At 39.0% G+C, this 21,743-nt stretch overlaps 1 protein-coding gene across 24 annotated transcripts in view; it reads right to left on the minus strand.

Annotated features, from left to right (window-relative positions):
• The window catches only part of SSBP2 (single stranded DNA binding protein 2), a 277,450-nt gene extending 258,458 nt beyond the window's left edge, over positions 1-18,992 (minus strand). For all 24 annotated transcript variants that reach the window (XM_069492224.1, XM_069492220.1, XM_069492221.1 and 21 more), the window contains exon 1: positions 18,931-18,992. In XM_069492224.1, the coding sequence (XP_069348325.1) occupies positions 18,931-18,992 (62 nt within the window). The remainder of the gene's footprint in view (positions 1-18,930) is intronic.
• Positions 18,993-21,743: the final 2,751 nt, after the last annotated feature.

Consider the following 21,743-nt stretch of genomic DNA (forward strand, 5'->3'; position numbering starts at 1 on the left):
TTGTCATTTTAGACAAAATTAGAAAATAGCACATTCAAAAAAATTCAATTTCTATCTTTAAAAAAGTTTTAATTTTTTCATTATTGGAAGGAAGTAGATCTTAGATAGTAATTCAAAGCTATAAAATTTTTCAACTTGAATAATTTCAAAAGAGTTAAATTTCTAAAATATTTCAACAGATCTGTTTGTTAAATACTCTGGCCTTCTTAGTTAAGCAAAATAAATATATCCCAAATCCCCCAATAATAGAAAAAGGTCTTATTAAGCTCATTTTAGTGTCAATCAGCAAGATGAAATACTATCAATCATCAACAACCAAAAAAAATATGAAGGCCCCTGTAATCTCAGGACTCCACTGAATGGAAAATATAACTTGGAAGTCAGCCAGAGAAGAGAACTTGTCATATAGTAATAAACAGAGAGGGAATAGTAAGAGCTCCCATAACTTTCAAACAACAGAAAAATGAGTCTCTCTTAGTCATAATAAATCATGGTTGTAGGGATTCCCATCAATTCATCAACACCTAGAAGAGAAAGGTCAGAAATCTCCACTACAGCCACACAGGTAAAAACTCAGTCTCAAAACTGAAATATTGTCACTAATAAGGTATATATTTCACATAATGGGAATTTATTATAATTTACCCAGATAGGATTATTTAAAATGAAACAGGCCCAAGCATTGTCATTTTTAATCCTCCAATTTTGCTGACAAATCATATCTGTTATAAAATCTAAGAAATTATTAGCCCTACATTTTATTGATACCTTTTTCCTTTCTATATAACTCACCTTGATCTGACCAAATGCCACAATTAGACAATACTGTACTTCCTTCTCAATACAGTGCCTGTAGCAATATAACTTAGGAAATTGAAAGCTCTCCCATAAGCCTCAGCCACAGTGGCTATTTTTGCCTGAATAGGGCCCTGAATACCAAATAGCACTTATTTCAACTAGTTAAATGTCCATGCATTTAAAAAGATATGAAACTATTCCCTGTCCTGTCAAAGAAAAGGAAGTCTGAAAATGTTTTAAAGCTGTGGTCCCCAACACCAGGCCACAGACCGGACGGGGCCACACAGCTAGAGGTGAGTGAGGGGCCAGTAAGCTTCCTCTGTGTTTAAAGCCGCTCCCCAGGGCTCACATCACTGCCTGAGCTCAGCCTCCTGTCAGATCAGCAGCAGCAGTGGCATCAGAGTCTCACAGGAGCGCAAACCCTACTGTAAACTGCACATGCAAGGGATCTAGGTTGTGTGCTCCTTGTAAGAATCTAATCCTGGTGATCTGAGGTGGAGCTGAGGTGGTGATGCCAGTGCTGGGGAGCAGCTGCAAATACAGATTATCACTAGCAGAGGTTTGACTGCACAATAAATATAATGCACTTGAATGATCCCCAAACCATCCTCCCTCATCTGAGGAAAAATTGTCTCCCATGAAACTGGTCCTTGGTACCAAAAAGGTTGGGGGCCGCTGTTTTAAAGCATCATCAGCCTTTCAATTGTTTGAAAAAAAGAAAGTACAACTATAGAAATGATCATAAATGGGCAAGTTGTATCATAAATACGTATTCACTTAAAGTAAATGGACAAAAGGATGGCATTTTCTGATTAGAATTGAGAGTCAAGACCCTGTTTTATTTGAATTAAAACTACTTAAGTGAACTGGTAGATGATATGGAAAAGTGACATCAACCTGTACTTGTTTCTTTGCCTGTTATAATTCCTTAAATACACAGATTAAAAAAAGGCCATTGTTTAATTTGTTGTATTACTTTCACTCTAACAATATCTAAGAAAAATGTTATAAGTAAAATAGACAACATAACAAAGTATTTCTAAGCAATCTTTAGTATCTCAAAGGGCTGGCAAACCTAAACTAAGATATTTTTCATCTTGGTTTTAGTTTGTAGTTTGACACAAATATCTCCCTCTCTCACATCTATTCTAAATAACAGGAGGCCACTATAACACATACACAATTCTTACATATTTCAAACCTTCTAGCCTTGCCAAGAGGACACATAAAATACATGATAAGCAGATCCATAATCCTAGTACACATCATATAATCAACTAGCAAAGGAAAATGGACTTATAAATTCTCATGAATCTGTTAAGTAGAAAGATTTTTCTATATTTAAAGAGTATTTATAAGGAAAGCATTTAAAGACAGAATGCTACACTCTTAAGCCAGTGCCATCATTGCCTCTCCTATCAATAACTGGTTATTTTACAATTGATATCAAGATCGCTCCCTTATAGGAAGATTTTTCAAATAAACGCCACTTTATTCAAGTTCCCAAGAGAAAAATCAAATTGACCTGAATATGCTCCTCATTGCTGACTTTAAATGAATATAAAGCATGCTAAATTAATGATCAAATGAAAGTACTTAAAAATTTTGCTTAGAACAGCAATGGTTGTAAACTTTAGTTAATTCATCTCATGCTAAATATTGCAAATTATATTAAACATATATTGATAAAATTTAATTTACAGTATCTTTTATAACTATGCAATAAAAAATAAATGACAGCCCCAATACTGCCAGTACATTTCTAAGTTTTAACAAAACAGTCATGATATTTGTGTAAAAGGCAAATATGACCTTAATGATATACTGCATAGGACTTTTTCTAAATTAGGTCTTAAATTTTTAAATTTAAATACAGTCATCCTTCCATATCCATGGGGGATTGGATCCAGGACCACCCACAGTCCCCACCACAGATATCAAAATCCAAGGATGCTCAGTCCCTTGTATAAAATGCTGTAGCACTTGCATGTAACTTACGCACATCTTCTCTATACTTTAGATCATTTCTAGATTACTTATAATACCTAATACAATGTAAATACTATGTAAATAGTTGTTATGCTGTATTGTTTAGGGAATAAATGACAAGAAAGTCTATACAGGTTCAATACAGACACAACTATCAATTTTTATGTTCAAATATTTTTGATACACTTTTGGCTGAATCCATGGATGTGGAACCCATAGCTATGGAGGACCAACTGTATACTTTCAAATAATAAAATAATTCTTAATTAATAAGGAATTCATGTTTTAAAGATAATTCACAACACATCTGATAAACTTCCCTATACCAACAGAGCAAAATATAAATGTTATAAAATGTTAGATAAAAATAAAACATCAGTAATAAACCATACTTTATATCATTTCTATATGTGCATTTACTTTCCTGTAAGATTAAGCTCATTACAAATGACAAAAGATATTTATCAATCCATCTGTGTTTTGTTGCATCTGGGTAAAATGAAATTGATATTTTTTAACATCTCAGATTACTTATTTCCTGTTTTCAGAATGGCAGAAAGTAAAACTCGATTGATCAAGTCACTTCCCTACTTTAAAAACTTTGGAGTAGGCCCCACTGGCCTCAGGATGAATTTGGAATTCTTAGCCTGGCTTTCAAGAACTAGCCCACTGCTTATCTCTATAGCCTCTACTACCTTTCCAAAAACGCCCCTCCCTGAAACACACACACTACAGCACTACTGAACTTTCTGCTTCTAGAAAGAATCATAGTCTTTCTCACTTCTGGACTTCTCCCAAGCACAAATTGTTCGCTACGCCAAAAGCCATGTTTACTTCTCTGGCAGGGTTTATCTTACTCACTCTTGTATCCCCACTGCCCTGTACAGCGCCTGGCACATAGCAGAACACTGAATAAGTATCTAAAAAGTAAACGAATAATGAGCGAATTTAAACTTTTTTTTAACTTTGTTTTCGAGGAGGGTATTTATTGGGAACCTGTAAAGTGATAAATGCTCACAAATGTTGTTTCGTTGCTTTTTCCCTTCTCTTATTTAAAAGGATGCTTTTTGGTAAAGTGGCTTTAATGTGTTTCTTATCAAATAATATAAAAAATTTTACATGTATATATGGACATAAAAGCCATCTAGAAGGTTATATGGTTATTTTCATTTTCTTCACTTTGCTTATCTGTAGTTTTAAATTTTTCTACTTTGAATATTTATTAAATAATTAGAAGTATTTTAAAGAGTACTATTAATACTACCAAGCTCACTAAATAAACTCAGTTTCTGCTCTGTAAATAGAGGTTTTACTCAAGTATTCTCGTTTGTTCCTTCTATCAACTTAAAAAGTAGAAAGGAAATTTACAGATACTATTCTATAGGGAGGAGTTAGAGTTTGCTAACCAAGGGAAATTTAAAAAAATAATTTTCCATCAAATGTTTGCTTTAAAGGCTAGTAGCCTACTGACTGGTAGCCAGCACAGGCAGTTATTAATTTAGTTTTCCTAGTCATCACTTGGAAATGATCCCTTTATTCTAATCTGCTATGATTCAAAAAAGCTTTTAAAAATCAGTTAACAAAAACTAACGGTGTAACCCATCCTAAAAATCATTTTTAAAGATTCACATACTCACAATCACTTTAAACATCCACCTACTAAAGCTAAAAATCACTTTACTTATTGACTTCTTTCCTTTCCATGTCCCCTATAGCAACCCATTATTGTCATCCTTTAATAAAAGAAAAAAGTGGTCCAAAGCAGTTGACAAAACCTCTTTACAACATAATAAAACCAAATAGTGTTCCCCCAACTAATGTCCCTCATGCAAAATTTCCCAAGTTAAGAAAGAACTAAAAAACAAAAACTTTATATCCCCTTCTAGTTAGCCTTCTCTCTTTCCTTCCTTTCTCAAGTGAAGACTGTCCACATTTGACATCTCCACCACCTCACCTTATTTCCACTTCTCAAAACACTGCATGCTATCTTAGGTTCTCTCCACTAAAACTGTTCTCCCTAAGGCCCAGATGATTTCTTAATTTAAAAATTCAGTCCTGTTTAAGCTCCCTAGTCACTCTACAAATATGGCATGGTAACTTATACCTCCATTCCCAAAATTCCCCTTCCCTGACTTCCATGATGCCAATCCTTTAGGAGATTCCCTCATATCTCTCTGGTGTTCTTTTCAATCTCAATCTCAAACTGTTATTCCACCAGGTCCTTAAATATTCTCTAAGGTTCCATCTCTGATTTCATCATACTTTCTCCCTGCACATCCCATGAAGAACGGCTTCATTCCCATCTCATGGCTTCAAATGATATGCAACGCAAAGAAAAACGGGCCATATATCAGGGGCAAAAGCAAGCAAAAATAATCTATGCGGTTAAATCAGGCGGGGGTAGGTAGCACGTGTGAAGCCTCTGGAGTGCTGGTAACATGGTTCTTCTTGAAGTAGGGGCTTAGTTACCCTGACTAGTGTGTTCAGTTTGAGAAAATTCACCAAACTATACATTTAAGACATGTGCTCTTTTCTGTGTGAAATGTCATACTTCAATAAGATTATTTTTTTAAAAGAGAGAAAGAATAAGCTAAACCTGAATTCAGATCCCAGCTCTGACATGTGTGAATTTGCTAAATTGCTTATCCTATTAAAGACTTAGTTTGCTCATCAGTAAAATGGAGATGATAATACCTACTTCACAGCACTGTAGAAAATGAAATAAAATGTAACATCTAAGGTGCCTGGCACAATGCCTGGTGCACACGTGCCTTATGCTTATAAATGTCTCTTCTCTGTGCCCATCCTCTCTCTATTTTGTATCTGCAGCCTAGACTTTTCTCTCTAACTCAAAAACTACACATCCAATTTCCTTCCAAACTGCTCCATCTCTAGGTATGAAGGGCACCTCAAACTGAGCTCATCATCTTCCTCCTTATACCTTCCTGTATTCCCTCAAAGTCTGTGACTAAAACTTCTACCCACAATTACAGCCATCTTAAAAATCCTAATTTTTTACATTTAGGCCACCAGGTCCCATCTATTCTACATCCTGAAATAGCCACTGCACTGGTGTAGGAAAATGATGACACCTTAAACATTTGTATTGTTACAGCAGCTTACTTATTACAATAGCCTTCTAATGGCTCTGTCTCCCCCTTTACCCCACCCTCCACTTTGCTTCCAGAATGATTCCTCTAAAATGCACCTCAGATGATGTAACTTTTCTGCTTAAAATCGCATATCTCCCAGGTCAAGCTGTCATTCAAGGTTGTTCTTGAAATAGTTCCTGTTTAACTTGCCAGACTTATCCCCTACAGACCATCAAGTCATACCAACTTCATTGCAGTTCGCAAATACACCATAATCTTTAATGCCTCCATGTTTCTCTATGGTTCTGTACATGCCCTCCCATCTAGAGAACTCTTTACATGCCACACCACCCAATTTGGCTAATGCTTGTCTTTTAATAAACATCGTTAGAAATATCTCTTGACACTCTCACAGCCCTAGGCTAGATGCAATTTTCAGAACTCACTGCCCCTTCTGCATACCCATTAGAGGGCTTGTTACACAGTGTGATAATGGCTCATAGTGAGTCCCCTCTGGGTGGGGGGTTTCTGATGGGCAGAGACTGCCAGGTTATTAAGGTCTGACTCAGGAGGCTCAGCAGAGGCTGACATACAATAGACAGTTAACATTTTTTCAAAATGAATAAAGGAACAGGGAGGTAGTAGAAAGCAGAATGAATATAATTCCCATCTCATAAAATATATATGAATGTATACTATCATAAAATAGTTAAACAAGTTTTAAAAACTAATTTGAAATGTTATTTTAGTAAAACCCACCATTTTAAGTAGTTCTATTTCCTTAGGCTATTCTATACAAAGAACTAGAACACTTGTTTCAAATTTAAAAACTTAAAATAAAAATTGAACATTGCAGTAGCTAGTCTCCATTTGCCCCATGAGGTGTACTCTCTACCCATTCTGCCCTGCTGTGACCTGGAAGGCTGATCTCTATAGACTATGTATCGCCAAGTTCCCCTTAGGTTCTATGGAAAGGAGGTAGCAGCCTGTCAGAGGGCAGGAGAAGGTGGCTCCCTCCCTCCCAGGCCTCTACCCTCTGTTTAACAATGGGTTTGACAGGGGCTGTGTGGTCCTCTTCAAACTATAGCTCCAGGAGGCTGGCATTTCTCCATTAACCAGAGCTCTGACCAGATCCTGGTGACTGCTCTTTCCCTTTTCCCATCCAGACCTAGGAGTGGTAAAGCTTCCCTTCCTGCTAATCCCTGGGTGTTCCTCCATCTCTTGTTGGTTTTAATCCTACACATAACTTCACTAAACTTTCTTCAATTACTCCTTTAAGAGAACCATACTGCTGGGGACCTGACTAATACAAACACAAAAACATTTTGTGAACTAGCAGCATTTTTGCCAGTACTTCCTATATTATCAGTTCTCTTGTCAGTGATACTCCCATCTTATAGAAAAGCATCAACAGCCTTTGGCTGGGCCTAATCTTTCTGGCCCTGAATTTGTAAGTCCCACCTACTTATATAATTGACTCAGTACAACTTGAATTCAAAATGAATTAGTAAGTCATTTCAAGTAAGATGAACTCTTACTTGAAAACTACTCCCAAGATGTATTAATATATACACGCATACAAATATGTGTGTTATATGTATGTGTAATATGGTAAGAAATAATAATAATATGGTAAGAAACCTCACTCAAGTTTTTCTACCACAATTTTTCTAAATGAAAGAATAACAGTAATCAGCCCCTAAGTTTAACTCATGATTTAAAAAATGTTTATTGAAACACCTTAATTTAATAGCTTCCTAATAATAGCTATTGCTTCAATGCACTGATAATGTGTAATCATCACATAATTTTAATCCAATTATAATTGACAAATAGCACATGATGCTGTGAAAAAAATAAATGAATTGTTTCTATTTTTTCTAATAGTCAGTACTACAGAAATGATTAGGTAATACACTCAATATGATTATACTACTGCTTCTAGACTACATGGAACTTTCCAGGTACCCTAGTCCAAAAACAAACAAAAAAACCCAACAGGCCACATGCTGGTTGGAAGAGAAAAGTAGAGGAGACTCATAATTACAGAAGAAAGTTTTTTCTAGATATTACATATTGTCCTTTTATTTATTTCTGAATCCAAAGTTTACCAAGTAATTTATGCCAGATTACTTTGCCTCTAATTATAGAAAGAACAATGAAGAAACAGCTCTATCTGAAATTATAACCTGAGCTCCTAACTGGCACCTTCCTCTCTGATAAGCATGGACACCTAAATGCTTGTGGAGCACTTTTGGTACCTATAATTCTATCCACCTTTTTAGCAGCAGTAAAATGTTTCAGATTATTTCCTTAACCTCTCTTATCTAATTACTTCTTCACACATATCCAAAAGTGTTGGATATGTGTGAAGAAAACAATCCAAGCATTCCCCTCCCAACTCCCACAACTTCCACTGCAATTTTTCCCCATGCTAAGCAATGAAATACAATGAGTCAAAAAGGTTAAAATGGGCAGAAGAGTCAGAAACCTGAATTTGAATCCAGACTAGACAATTTACTGTGTGGCCTTGGACACTTGGACAAGATACCTAACTTCTCTGAGATTCAGTTTCCCCATATGTGGGATTATATTCACTTTATGAAGTTGCTGTAGGAATTAAGCAAGAAAAGAAGCAAAAGAAGCTAGATACAAAAAGACAAATACTGTATGATCCCACTTATATGAAGTACCTAGAGTCAAATTCAGAGACAGAAAATAGAATGGTGGTTGCCAGGGCCTGGTGGAAGGGGGAGTGGAGATTTATTGTTTAATGGGTACAGAGTTTCAGTTTGGGAAGATGAAAAAGTTCTAGAGATGAAGAGTGGTGATGGCTTCACAATAATGCTAATGAACTCTATGCCTAAAGTGGTTAAGATTGTAAATTTTGTTATTATATGTTTTACCACAATGAAAAAGAAAAGATTATTCTAGCAATAATTCATATCAAAAGACCTTTCCTCCCTTATTAGGGAGAGTCATAAAGGAAAAAAACTTCTCTCTCCTATTCTTATCCATTTCTCTAAATTGAAGCTAACTGGCAAAGGAATAGAGAAGAGTTCATTGATAAAAATTAGTCTAAGCCTTCACAAATTAGAAACCCAAAACCACCCAAAATCCCATATATATCCACTTATATAACAAAAGCATAATGATTTCAAACAAAAGTCAGCTTTTACTCAAGATGGAGTTTTGAAGTTAAATACTTTTATAGGATTGTGTTTAACACACCATAACAATATTCTTCATTTAATCAAAGTACTGACATAAATTTGAACAATCATCTAATCTACAATTCTTTGTTGAATCAAATCCATACTTAAGCCTTCTTAAATATATATGAATCCCTCATCATAAGAGACAACTATAGTATGATGAAAGAAATACCGACCCTGGAACCAAAAAATTCTAAATATGGCTCATCTCTGTCACATATTATCTGTTATTACCTAGGCAGGTATATTTCCATTTATAAATCTCAATAGTCAATGGAGATACCACCTACCTCACGAATTACTGTGAGATTTAAGTAAAATATTGTATATTAAAATACCTTGAGGGCAGGCACAGTGGATCATGCCTGTCATCCTAGCACTTTGGGAAGACAAGCAGGGAGGATCGATTGAGGCCAGAGTTTGAGGTCAGCCTGAGCAACACAGTGAGGCCCCATCTCTACAAAACATTTAAAAATTAGCTAGGCGTGGTGACATGTGCCTAGAGTCCCAGCTACTCCGGAGGCTGAGGCAAGAGGATCTCTTGAGCCCAGGAGTTTCAGGTTGCTGTGAGCTAGGCTGACGCCACTGTACTCTAGCCAGGCGACAGAGTGAGACCCTGTCTCCAAAAAAAAACCTATGAAGTACAGTTTCATTTATAGTATTAAATTTAACACACAAAGAAAAGGAAATAGTCTACCAAAAATTCATAATAAAAATATACACATATTTCATCATAATATAAGCAGGTACTCTCTCCCATAGTCCTGAAATTCACAGAAAGACTACTAAATGCCTATATTCTAGAAAAATATTCTTTAGAAATTACATATTAATTCTGATACCAAATACTAGGAATATTGGGGAGAAAATGAGATACAGTCATCAACTATTGTGAAATTGGTTACAGCCTTCATTCATTTATTCCACAAATAGATAATCACAATTCCAAGTACTGCGCCAAGCAGTGGGAATATAATGGTGAAGAAGACACCATGGTCCTTGTCCTCATGGAGCTTCCAATCTAACTGGGAGATGAGACATTAAACAAAACATCACACAGACAATTCAGTAATTATTTATGATAGATGTGAAAAAGGAAAAATAGAGGCTGCTATGAGAGCCTCTAATCCAATCTGGAAGGTTTAGGAGGAATAATTATCCAAGATGTATCATCCTTTGTTAACCCAATAGGCTTTAAGTGTTCAATAAATCCCAGCTATTTCTGTCATCAACATCATTATGAAAGCCCCACTGTCCTCCTTGGGAACAACTGTACCCCAGGGGTTTGGGAGATAAGAGGCAATCCACACTATTATCTAGAAATACCAAATAAATGGGACCCACTTTCTTCATTCCAACTTTCCCTCATATTTCACATATCCTTGAGCAATTATGTTGATACTAAGAAGTTTCCTTAGTGGTAGTTCAGACCAGCCTGAAGTGCTCTAACCCCAAATCTTGCCATTAAGCTTCTCCAAGAACTTTCCCCTGAGTACCCAATCTAATATAGTCTCCCAGTTATTCTCTACATTACATCACCCTATTTTATTACTTTTATATTAATAGCATATATGACTATCTGAAGTTACAAAGTACATTTGTTTATTTACTTATTATTATATATTTCTCCTTCAAGCTTTGAAGTTAAATGAAAGCAGAGACCCATTTTATTCTCCTCATATCCTTAAGATACCTCTTCCTTACTAAAGACTCCCACTTTTGGTTAGGTAGTTGAGGTACAGGGGAGCAATGTTTCCAGCCCAGGGCATGAACAATGACTGATTTAAGCCAATTATGGTAATCCCATTACTTTTGCCAGTAATTGGTTTAGGGCAAGGAATTTTATAGTTCTCTCTAATAAGGCATAAGAAGATATCTCCTAATCGACTTCAAGAAAAGGTTTTCCTCTCTGATGAGACATGAAAAAAGAAAAACCTTGCCCTTCCTCCTGCCTTTACACTTGAGTGTGTAAGGAAATGATGCAGAGAACCTGAGGCAGCCATGTTACATTCATGAGAGGAAGACCATCAGGATGGCAGAGAAGCTAATCCTGAACCCTGATGTTCTTGATTTACTATCTGGAACTCCCACTTTCAGATATTCTGTTACATGAGATTTATTTTTAAAACTGGTTAGTTATACTATTTTCTATCTCCTGTTTTGATACCTACAGCCAAAAGCATTGATAAACTCATATTTTTTTTAAATTTTATTAAGAGGCAGGGTCTTGCTCTGTTGCCCAGGCTGCAGTGCAGTAGAACAATCATAGCTCACTATAGCCACAAACTCCTGGGCTCCAGTGATCCTCCCACCTCAGCCTCTGGAATAGCGGGGACTACAGGCACATGCCACCAAGCCTGGATAATTTTTTAATTTTTTGTAGAGATGTGGTCTCATTATGTTGCCCAGTCTGGTCTTAAACTCCTGGCCTCAAGGGAGCCTCCCACCTCGCCTTCCAAAGTTCTGGGATTACAGGTGTGAGCCACCATGCCCAGCCAAAAGCACGATAAACTATTAAGCCTTTGTTTCTTCTATAACATTAAGAGAAAATAGTACCTACAGCCTATAGGATTCTTGAGGGGATTAAAGGAGATAATGGAAGTAATGTGCCAAAAATAAGCAAAATACTCAAGTGATAGCATTGCTGTTATTGTTACTACTAAGCAACAATTTTCCATGACAAAACTCCACAAGCTCTTTATATAATATTTAGGATATTGTTATTTTACAGAAAACATTCACTTTAATCTTGTTTAAGATCATTTTTAATAGAATAATTCATTTATTCAGATTTCTTCCATCAATAAAGTAGATTTTGGGTTTTTTCTCAAGTTTGGAGCAGGTAAATAAAAGGAGTATCAGGCAAATATCAGATCACTAAAGAAAAAGAATCAAATTAATTTCAGGCAAGAGCCCTTTTTTTGCCAACAACTCCCCTCTTAACTTACACATGGACAGAGACACATATAAATTTTCATCTACTACTTTTGCCTTCGCAAATATTTTATCAGTATTTTAACATGATTTAGATTAGAAACTAATAAAAAATTAAAGCTAAATTAGTAATTAAAATTATATTCTTTGATACCTACAATTATTTTAAAAAACCTTTAAAAATAGAAAAAAAACCAAAGTGCTATACTTCAGTCTCTACAATTTTTTCTGTGCTGAATTACTTGTTTGACATTATACCTATGAAGCAAAATTAATACAGAAGATCAAAAGCAAGGGATTGCCAACTTGTTGGTTCAAGCTTACTCTGGCTGAATTGTGATTTAAAATGTTACGATGGCTCATTGTCTGAAAGCTGTTTAAAGTCCTACATGAAATATAATAATTAAAATTCTTTTTTTTCAAACCCTGTGTCATCAAAATTCTTAAAATATGAGAGTAGTTTTGCCATTACTACAGTGATGCCAACTGAAATTTGTCTTTTAAAAGATGAACAAAAAAATGGTATTAATTCCTCCATTGAACTGGGATTGCTCAGGCTTACCTGAGCCCTATAAATTATTTGGTCATATAATTATTAAAAAAATTAATCGCTCTACTTTTCAAAAAACTTTAACTATTAACCTACTCTGACAAAAATTACTATTTACCCATCATGGCCAACCATAAATTTAAAAGTTACCTGTAAAAATTCTTTTTTTCCCTGGATGGTTCAATTTCCACCTGTTTTTCAATGTCCTCACATAATAAACAAGATATACAGTTTGGGGAAAGTAAGAACAGCCTCTGCTATATCTCTAACATTATGGAAAACAGGAAGGACACTAATCTTGGCGGACCACCCTGCAGGTCACCTTTTGTAGTGTCCGTGGGATTTTAGTTCAACAGTCAAGTAACTCTCATAGTCCCAGTTATGTGAGGTTATACACATACGTTAACAAAATCTTACATGAATAGATGTTACTTATGTAAAATATAAACAAAAACTTTACATTTTTTAAACTTGACAAAGCTTAAAATCTGAATATTACACTAAATTTGTATTCTATCCACTCTTCAGATATTAACAAATGCATCTTATTCTATTGCTCCAATGCTATTTTAAGTCTATTTTTTTGGAAACTGTAAGTTATTAATAAAATTAATATTTTAGCATACGTTTACAGTTTGATTCCTATAGTTTCACGTATTACCAAACAATATGTCACTAACGTGCAAATACTTAATCTGTTGTTCCTATACTAATGTCAAAGCAATAATATATACAGTAGAGAATATTCCCATTTATTCTAAAAGAAAGTTATAATTATCTTGAATTCATATTTTTAAATTATATATTACCAGCAGGAGTTCCATATCCTTTTACCCCAAAACTTTTTTCCTAATCCTGTATCCCAATATTAGTATAATGGTTGTTGTCTCTATGGAAGAAAGATTCTAAATTCTAATTGGTTTTTTCCCCAAATTTTACTTCTAAGTCCAAACTATTGAGGTAAAATGTTAATAAACTGCAACCTGGGTATTCCAGCTCCTGCCCACAGAGTATGTTCTAATTTGTAAATCAAAATAATTCTATTTTTTGGTAGTGATTGAAGATGTAAGACACATTTGTTCTACTACCGCAGAACCACCAAAATTTAATGATTTTTTTCATCCTGAATAGGTTTTATGTGGCAAACTGGCTTTTAAAGTGTGGGAATAAACCTTTCACTTTTTTCTTTCACAGCTCAGAAAAAAGAATTACAACATTAATATTACTTCTAATAGTCACAATAAATCTCTGGATAAAAAAACTAAAATTTAACTATAACCATCTTATACATCTTTACATATGTTCCTTTAAAAAATAGGGTTTTTGATACTTCTACTAAAATGACAGAAAGAGAGCAATCAAAAGAAAAACTCTCAGAGCTAAAATGATTATTTTGGACACAAGTTGTTCAGTAGTTTGGAGGAAACATCCTGGAGATTGGGAGGGAGACAGGCAATTTAATATCTTATAGCAAATTTCATTTCCATAAAGATAATCCTCTTAGTTTCAGAAATCTTGAATTTCATGAATTGCTGGTCAAACAAGTTTCTGAAGAGATCTGTACTACTTCACTTGCCTTATTTCCTTCAAAAAGGAAGGAAAGTTTTTCTTTGTCAGGGGAAGTGCTTTAATGGTAGAAAGGGAGATAAAGTGATGCTGACAGATATTAATCCCTATAAACTCTCTTTTATATGAAGTGGTATTTAAATGTTCATTAGATTATCACCACTTAAAGATGAGCATATGGTATTTCTTTCTTGGTATATTCAACTAAAAGATTAAAAATTTAAAAGCCAAAGGTACTTTTCAGAACCCCAGGTTAGATACACAGTTTGATTCTTATAGTTTCTGGCTACTTTACCTAATAAATGTCACTGTATACTATGTTTATTTTATATCCAAATTTGCTTTCTAGCAGATTTGTCTTTGTGCGCTATTAAATATTCAAATTAGTTTAATAAAAAATTAATATCACTACTCATCTATTTGCAGGTACCAGTTACTATTTCTGTTGTAGTGTGGAATACTATGTGGCTTAAAGTTCACTAATATTTCATACAGGAAATGCTCACAACTATTACGATTACTCTTAAAACTTAAGTAATCAAACAAAATTCATCAGGTGGGGGTGGGGAGAGAATCTGAAGAAACAAGGATTCTTCATTATTTTAAGGCTTCCAACTTTCACTCCTAAAATTTCCATGCCTTTCCTATCACACACATATCTGCAGTCTGCCAAAATGGAGGGTACCAGCACCAGGGTGCACCAATGGGTAAGACTGGGTATCTGATCAAATCTTTAAAGTATGTTATGTCTGATTATGTAATGCTGTTCCCTAAATCTGTAGCATCCTACCCTAGATCAGGAAGACAATCTGGTACACCGAAAAATGTATCTTTCAGCTTCAACCACAGGTTCTAAAGTTAGAGAATCTGTGTTAGAAATCTAGCTTTCCTACTTTCTAGCAGTATATCCCTGGGTGAGTTATTTAACCATAAAGGGTCTTACTTTTCTCATGTCTTTAATGGAGGAGGAAAAAGTCACCTATCTTAGTTTTCTCATGTCTTTAATGGAGGAGAAAAAAGTCACCTATCTTGTAGATTTGTTGGGAGAATTAGAGAAAATATATATAAAGCACTGAACCCGGTGACTGGCACAGAGGATGGCAAATAAATAAGTTACTTTTGTTGTATTGTTGTTTTGGAGTATTTCTGAAATACAACTAAGCTAGAGAATGTGGAACTCAAAGTTACAAGTCCTTTATCTTAGAGGTTGTTGAAAAAAATTTTTTTCACATTGAAAAAATTTCTTTGAGTTAATGAACATCTTCATTAACAAGAATTAATCAGTGCTTTCCATATTAGAAGGCACCGTAATGTCATAGATACCTCAGAGAAGAAATGTGAAGCATTATTCCCTACCCTCAAGAAACTTACATTTTTGGAAAAGCTAGACATTAAACAACCAAATACATAGTTACTTAATAACAATTGTGATTAGTGTTATAAAGAAAGCCTGCTGAAGGGGGAAATGACCTAACAGGATCAGAATTAAAATTTCTACACAAACATCCCACCTCCCTTCAAGGGTTTTCAATCACTCCCTCTATAATTAAACCTAATCCAAACCTTTGAATAGTCTTGATCTGTTTTTTATTTATAACAACAAAGTAATTAACCTGACTCTGGCCATTTTTATGTTTAGAACTATACACTGAAGTTATAAAAACTGTGTAAAACCTACAAACTTATTTCAAATATTTCATATAGTGACTCCTTAATGAAAGAGAAAACAAAGATATAGGTAAACACTTGTCACCTACCCACTATGAACTCATGTTAGAAAACATGTCTTTATAGATTATAAAAACCAGTGTGCTTACTTCATGTGCATGCCATTTATAATAATGACTCTCTTTCAGAATGTTTTTATTAAAGCACATATAATTTATTACTGAAAAATGAATTATTTCTATGATTTTTAAAAATTTTTTGTGGAGACGAGGGTCTTGCTTCATTGTCCAGGCTGGTCTCAAACTTCTAGCTTCAAACAATCCTCCCGCCTCATCCTCCCAAAGTGCTGGGATTACAGGCATGAGCCACCATACCCAGCCAATTTCTATGATTTTTAAGATCAGAACAGTTCTAACTTGCTTACTAGAGGAGAATTCCTCTTCACTCAGGTACCTTTGATAATCTGCCACCTTGAAAATTAAAAACAAAATCTGGTGACTTCTATTTTAAAGACAACTTCAAGATTCCTATGTTCAGATGTTAGTAAACTGTTGTAGAATAGTGCCATTAAATTCCTAAGCAAACGTAAAGGGAAAAACCGAACAATCAGATCCACTCTCCCACCAAAATGAAACTAAGTTTATTCTATAAAATAGAACCTACCTCAATGTTTGTCTTAGATTCAAATAACATTCACCCAAAAATTGTTGCAACAATTAACCCAGAACAGTCATTGTCAATTCTCCGAAGGGGCCTCTTCACCTATATTTAGTTCATAAGGCAAGCCAGTCAAGAATTCCTGCTGCCAATTGTAATGAATGGAAGAAATATATTTAAATCAAATAGCACCATCTAGCAGAGCCCTCATCACTTTGCTCACAAGTGTAGATTGTTACTTGGTGTTCAGTCTGGTAGATTTGACAGCAAAAGTGACAATTATTTGTTTCTATAACCAGGAATTACAAAATTAGAGCTAGAAAGGACCACAGCCATACCAGTTCCAACTTCTTTGTTATTATCTGACAAACTAAAAATAAATTTTTTTTACAGTCATCAGGATACAAATTAAATTCAGCCAAAGTTCACCCATTCCTGAGTCTACCTAAAATCCAAAAACTTTGCTTCTTAAATTCAGTCACCTTCAAAATAAGATTATGCCTCAATACATTTCAATTCCTTTACCCCCAATAATGTGAAATCCAAATATTCTGTAATCATTAAAACATCCTCCTTCGGATGTTTTTTATCAGATATATTATAACCAAATGATTAATGCACACAAATTAGACTGCATTTCAAAACCTCAATTCTAGTAGCCGCTGTTTCTTAACAGGGGTATAATACTACGTCTTTGATATATTCCTTGTCACAGCAACAAGATCCTGAATGTATCTCCCAGAAAATATCTCCGAAAAAAAAAAAAAAAAAAAAACAAAACAGAATCTCTCGGTTAATTTTTTTGTTTTGTTTTGCTACATCAAGGCCTGCCACCTCTAAATCCTAAGGGAATTGTGTGTGTTACTGCCAACACAAAGCTTAGGAAATGTTTCCATCCCTAGGGCACAAGAAACTTTCAGGGGGAGACTAACTGCCTAAAGCAAGGAGGAAAACTCGGTCGTCCGCGCATTCGGTTTTTATTTACGCTGCTATTTCTGTGCGCAAGGTAACCCAAAGTGCCTTTGAGAGATGCTCTCAGACTTTTCCCAGCCTGAACCCCTCTGAAAGACAGGGTGCGTTCAATGACAAAGACAAGCCTGACCTCAGAGTTGAGGTGGTGACTGGGAATCACTGTTTGATCTGTTGCACAGGAAAAAAAGGGGGTTCTTTCTCAGTGGTCACAGTCACTATTCGCTCTCATTTTTAGTAACAACCAAATCACCGTTACAAGCACACAAGAATAGTAGCAAACAACCCAGCTTCGCAGTGTGCCGTGACGGTGGCATCCCGGGCCGGGAGGGGGCTCCCACCGAAGTTAACACCTGTATCTCCGCACAACCCCAACCAAGCAGCTCCTTCCCGTCTCATCGCTTCTCCCCTGCCCACAAATCCCTTTTCGGATCACTGCCCCCTTCCCACCGCAGATAGCCCTACTCGCGGCGCCTGCTGCGACTCGCTCAACTTCCCCTCCGCGAGGCCCCCGACCACCGCCCCGCAGGGACCGCCCTACCCGCCGCGGCCCCCAGACATTTAGGAGGCAGCAAGTCTCCACAAAAGTTCTCCAGCCGCCGCTGCAGAGTTGGGTGTGCAGGGAGAGTCAGAAACATCAGCCTCCTCCACCAGATCCCGCTCCTCGCCAGCACACTTCTGCTCCCCGGGAACTCGGTCCTTCCCTGACTCCCAAACTTCAGCGGCGCCCCTGGCGCCCACCCGCCACCGCCCCAGCCCCAGCCCCAGCCCCAGCTCCGCAAAGCGCGGGGGACTGCGGACGCCGAGTCTCCCCGCTGCCCAGGGAAAGCCCCGACGCCCACCCGGCCCACGCCCGCACACGCCCTCCGCGCCCCGCGCGCGTCTCCGCGCCCCGCGGGGCCCCGCTCCGCCGCTCTGCGCCCGGCTTCCGCCCGCCGCGCGCCCGGCACCGCCGCCCTCACCTCGCCCGGCGCTGCCGGCCCCGAGCCCCAGAGCCCGGGCCCCGCCGCCGCGCTCCTGGGGCTGCCCGCCCCGACCCCAGCCGACCCGCCAAACACCCACATTCCCACCGCGCGCCTTTCTCCATGCAGCTGCCCCCGCCCCGCGACCCTCGGCGGCTCTCCGAGTCCCCGAAGCCCGGGACCCCAGCTCTAAAGTTACTTTGTAAGGGGGTGAACCCGCGGGTTATTTCCCTCAACCACCCAAACAAGTTTCCATCCTTACCACCAGCACCACCGCCGCCCCTCAACATACTCGCTCCCTCCCTCCGACAGCCCCCCACGGCCGCCCGCTCCGCGCGAGCACCTCCTGGGAAACAGCCGCTCCCCGCACCGCACGCCCCCACCTCGGGTACCCCTCCCCCTGCCAGCCCACCCCCGGCTCTCCCCGGGCAGAGAGTGTCTATGTGTCTGTGTCTCCGAGAGTGTGCGAGTGCGTGCGTGAATGTGCGCGCGTGTGAAGGCGGAGGTGGGTGAGAAGCGGAGACACTTACTTCTCCCGGGCCTGGCTGTCGGACGGGACGGCGCTGCTGTTACTCTTGCCTTTGCCGTACATGCTTGTGCCGAGAGCAGCTCCCACTGTCACGCACCTGTCAACCCATCACAGCCTCCCCGGGAACAGCCCCGTCCCCATGGCGACCCACGCAGCCACCCCCACTATTGGCCGCCCCACGCCAAAGCTCCGCCCCCTTCGCCCAGGCAACGCGCGAGACTGACAGGCCTCCCCCTCCCTCCGGCCTTCCGAAGCGCGCGGTGGCGGCTACAGCCTAAGCGGCAGTCTCCTCCCTCCTTCCCTCCCTCCCCGGTTCCCTCCCTCCCTCCTTCCCTCCCCGCCCTCCTCCCTCCTCCCGCTCTCCTTTTCCCCCTCCCCCCCCCGAACCCCGGCGCAAGGGGGGAATTAGAAACTGCTCTAGAAGGATTTTAAACAACTGGCTGTTCTCTCTGCCGCCACCCCTCCCCCCGTGCCGCCCGCGCTCGGCTCCTCACTGGAGAGAAGGCGCCGGGAGGAGGAGAAAGTGCGGCCTGGAGTCTCCGGCAGGAGCCGGCGGAACTGGAGCCGCTGCAGCCCCAGACTTCGGGGCGCCCGCCGAGTACACAGACAGACCCACGGCCCCAGCCGCCCTGGGGGCCCCCACCAGCCCCCTCTCCGGCTCCTCTCCTGTCTGTGACCCCGCGCCGGCACCCACGATTGATCTCAGCAGTGCTCAGCCCTACTCCTGGGGTGTTGCCCCCGCCCTCCTCCCAGAGGGCCGGCTGGCGAGGAGTACCCGCGCTGTTCCCTCGACCTTCTGGCTGAGCGACCGGGAACGACTCGCCTTCCCTCCTGGGGAGGGACTGAATCTCCGGCCTTGGGCGCCGCTGGGGTGGCGTCGCCGGGCGCCTGGGGCCGCGCCCTGCGCCCTGCGCCCCAGGGGAGCACCCTTCCTCGGGTCGGCCTCCTCTCTAAGAGGTGAGCATACTTCCGAAGGAGGCCCGGTGACTCCCAGGACCGCAGTGGTCCCATACCCCTCGGAGGGGCACGGAGCCCCGTGGCGCACTGCATATCTTTCCAGGTCTACCCGAGAAAAGGGCCCCAGGCATCCCCACCCGGCCTGGTTTAACAGTTTGGGCTGGTGATGACTATTCATCCTGACCCCTGGAGTGGACAAGGCCAGAGAAGGCCTTGAAAGACGTCCTTGTCCTTCCCCATCAGAATAGGCCCCAGCCATGCTCCAAGGTGTGCAAAACTGTGCCAGAGCTGAAAGGCTGCCCGAGAATATTTCTGGATCCAAATCTCTAATCCCATTTCAGTAAATGCGCAAAAGTTTCTGAAACACACACAACCTGGTCCCCAGTACAACTCCATCCTTCATCTTGTAGAGATCCTTGACTGTAAAATCAGGGTGCAAATGGGGTTAGAAAGAAGAGATGAGCGTCAAATGGGGAGTGACAGAAAGAAGGGTACAGGTGCGGGTGGGACAGGGCAACATCAGGAAAGGATGAATAAATAAGGAACAGCCACGGAAGGGGAGAAGAAATAGGATTCAAACGGAGAAAAGTACCTTTCTATTCCACACATACAGTTTTTAAGCATTTAGTAGTAGGATCATAAAAATGTATATAGAGATACAGAGATATATGGAAAGGAAAGAAATGGGTTTGTGTAAGCATTGACAGTAAGTGATAGGAATAAAACATCAACAGAAGGTTAACAGGAAGGGCAGTTTGTAAAAATGAGAGGTAGAGAATCAAAAAAGAGGTTAGCAAACAAACTGGGGAAAATGAAGAGACAGGACCTACTATTAATATACAGATGTTAAGGAAAATTTTTAAAAATGAGAAAAGTAAGATGTAAAAAGATAAGAAAGAAGAATAGAAGAAACAGAATTAAATGAAAAAGCCATAGAATGTGATAGCAAAAGATGATAAAAATACAACAGAACAGACGTTATGACAAAAAGAAGAAAAATAAAAGCACTTTTATTAAGAGGAGAAAAATTCAACCAATAAAAGAAGTGAGGATAAAAGAAAGTGGAAAAAAATTATATTGGCTTAAGTATATTAATTTCCAAGGAAGTAGTTTGCCATTTCTAACTCCAAAATTCTCCTTTCTGTTTCTAATGACCTACAATGATTTGGTGATTGGAATGAGGCTGGAGCCAGTAAGCTTCTCTCAATGAATTTTTGCTTAAAATGCTTAAATGTGTCTAAGGTTGCCACAGTTTACAGCCTTTACCTTCAAGGTTAGACTTATGTAATTTGTTGTTCTACTTCCATTGGCTTTAACCTCAAAGAATTTTTAGCATCTCAAGGCTCATCACCCATGCAACACCCCCTATAAGGCTCTACTCAAAGTATGCTGCCAAGGAGACAGCTCCAGCAGCTACTGAGCTACCCTTGTGCTCACACCTGGAAAAAAAGGAAGGTTTGCATTAAAAACCAAGAGTGGGCTTTGTACTGTCATCAAAAACAAATTAGTTATGATCCTTGGACTGGTATTGGGACTCTCTTAACTATGGTTCTCAATAGTGGCATATTAGAATTGCCTTTATTTTTTGTCGTCATTATTGAGTTTTGTTTGTAGACTAACTCAATCAGAAACGGTGGGAGTGGGCCCAGGTGTAAATTTTTTGTAATTTCCAAGTGATTCTTATGTGTAACTAGGGCTGCTTACCTTAGCTCTTTGGTATCCATTTAAAGATGGCCAATGGGTACTATCAGAGCTTAGAGCAATACTTTTATATTGTGGCTGTACATAACAGATGCCCCTCCTCATGTAAGGCTTTAAGACAACTTTACAATGTACTTTACTTTCTACCGCCAAGCC

Source organism: Eulemur rufifrons, chromosome 17, assembly GCF_041146395.1.
Source record: "Eulemur rufifrons isolate Redbay chromosome 17, OSU_ERuf_1, whole genome shotgun sequence".
NCBI lineage: Eukaryota > Metazoa > Chordata > Mammalia > Primates > Lemuridae > Eulemur > Eulemur rufifrons.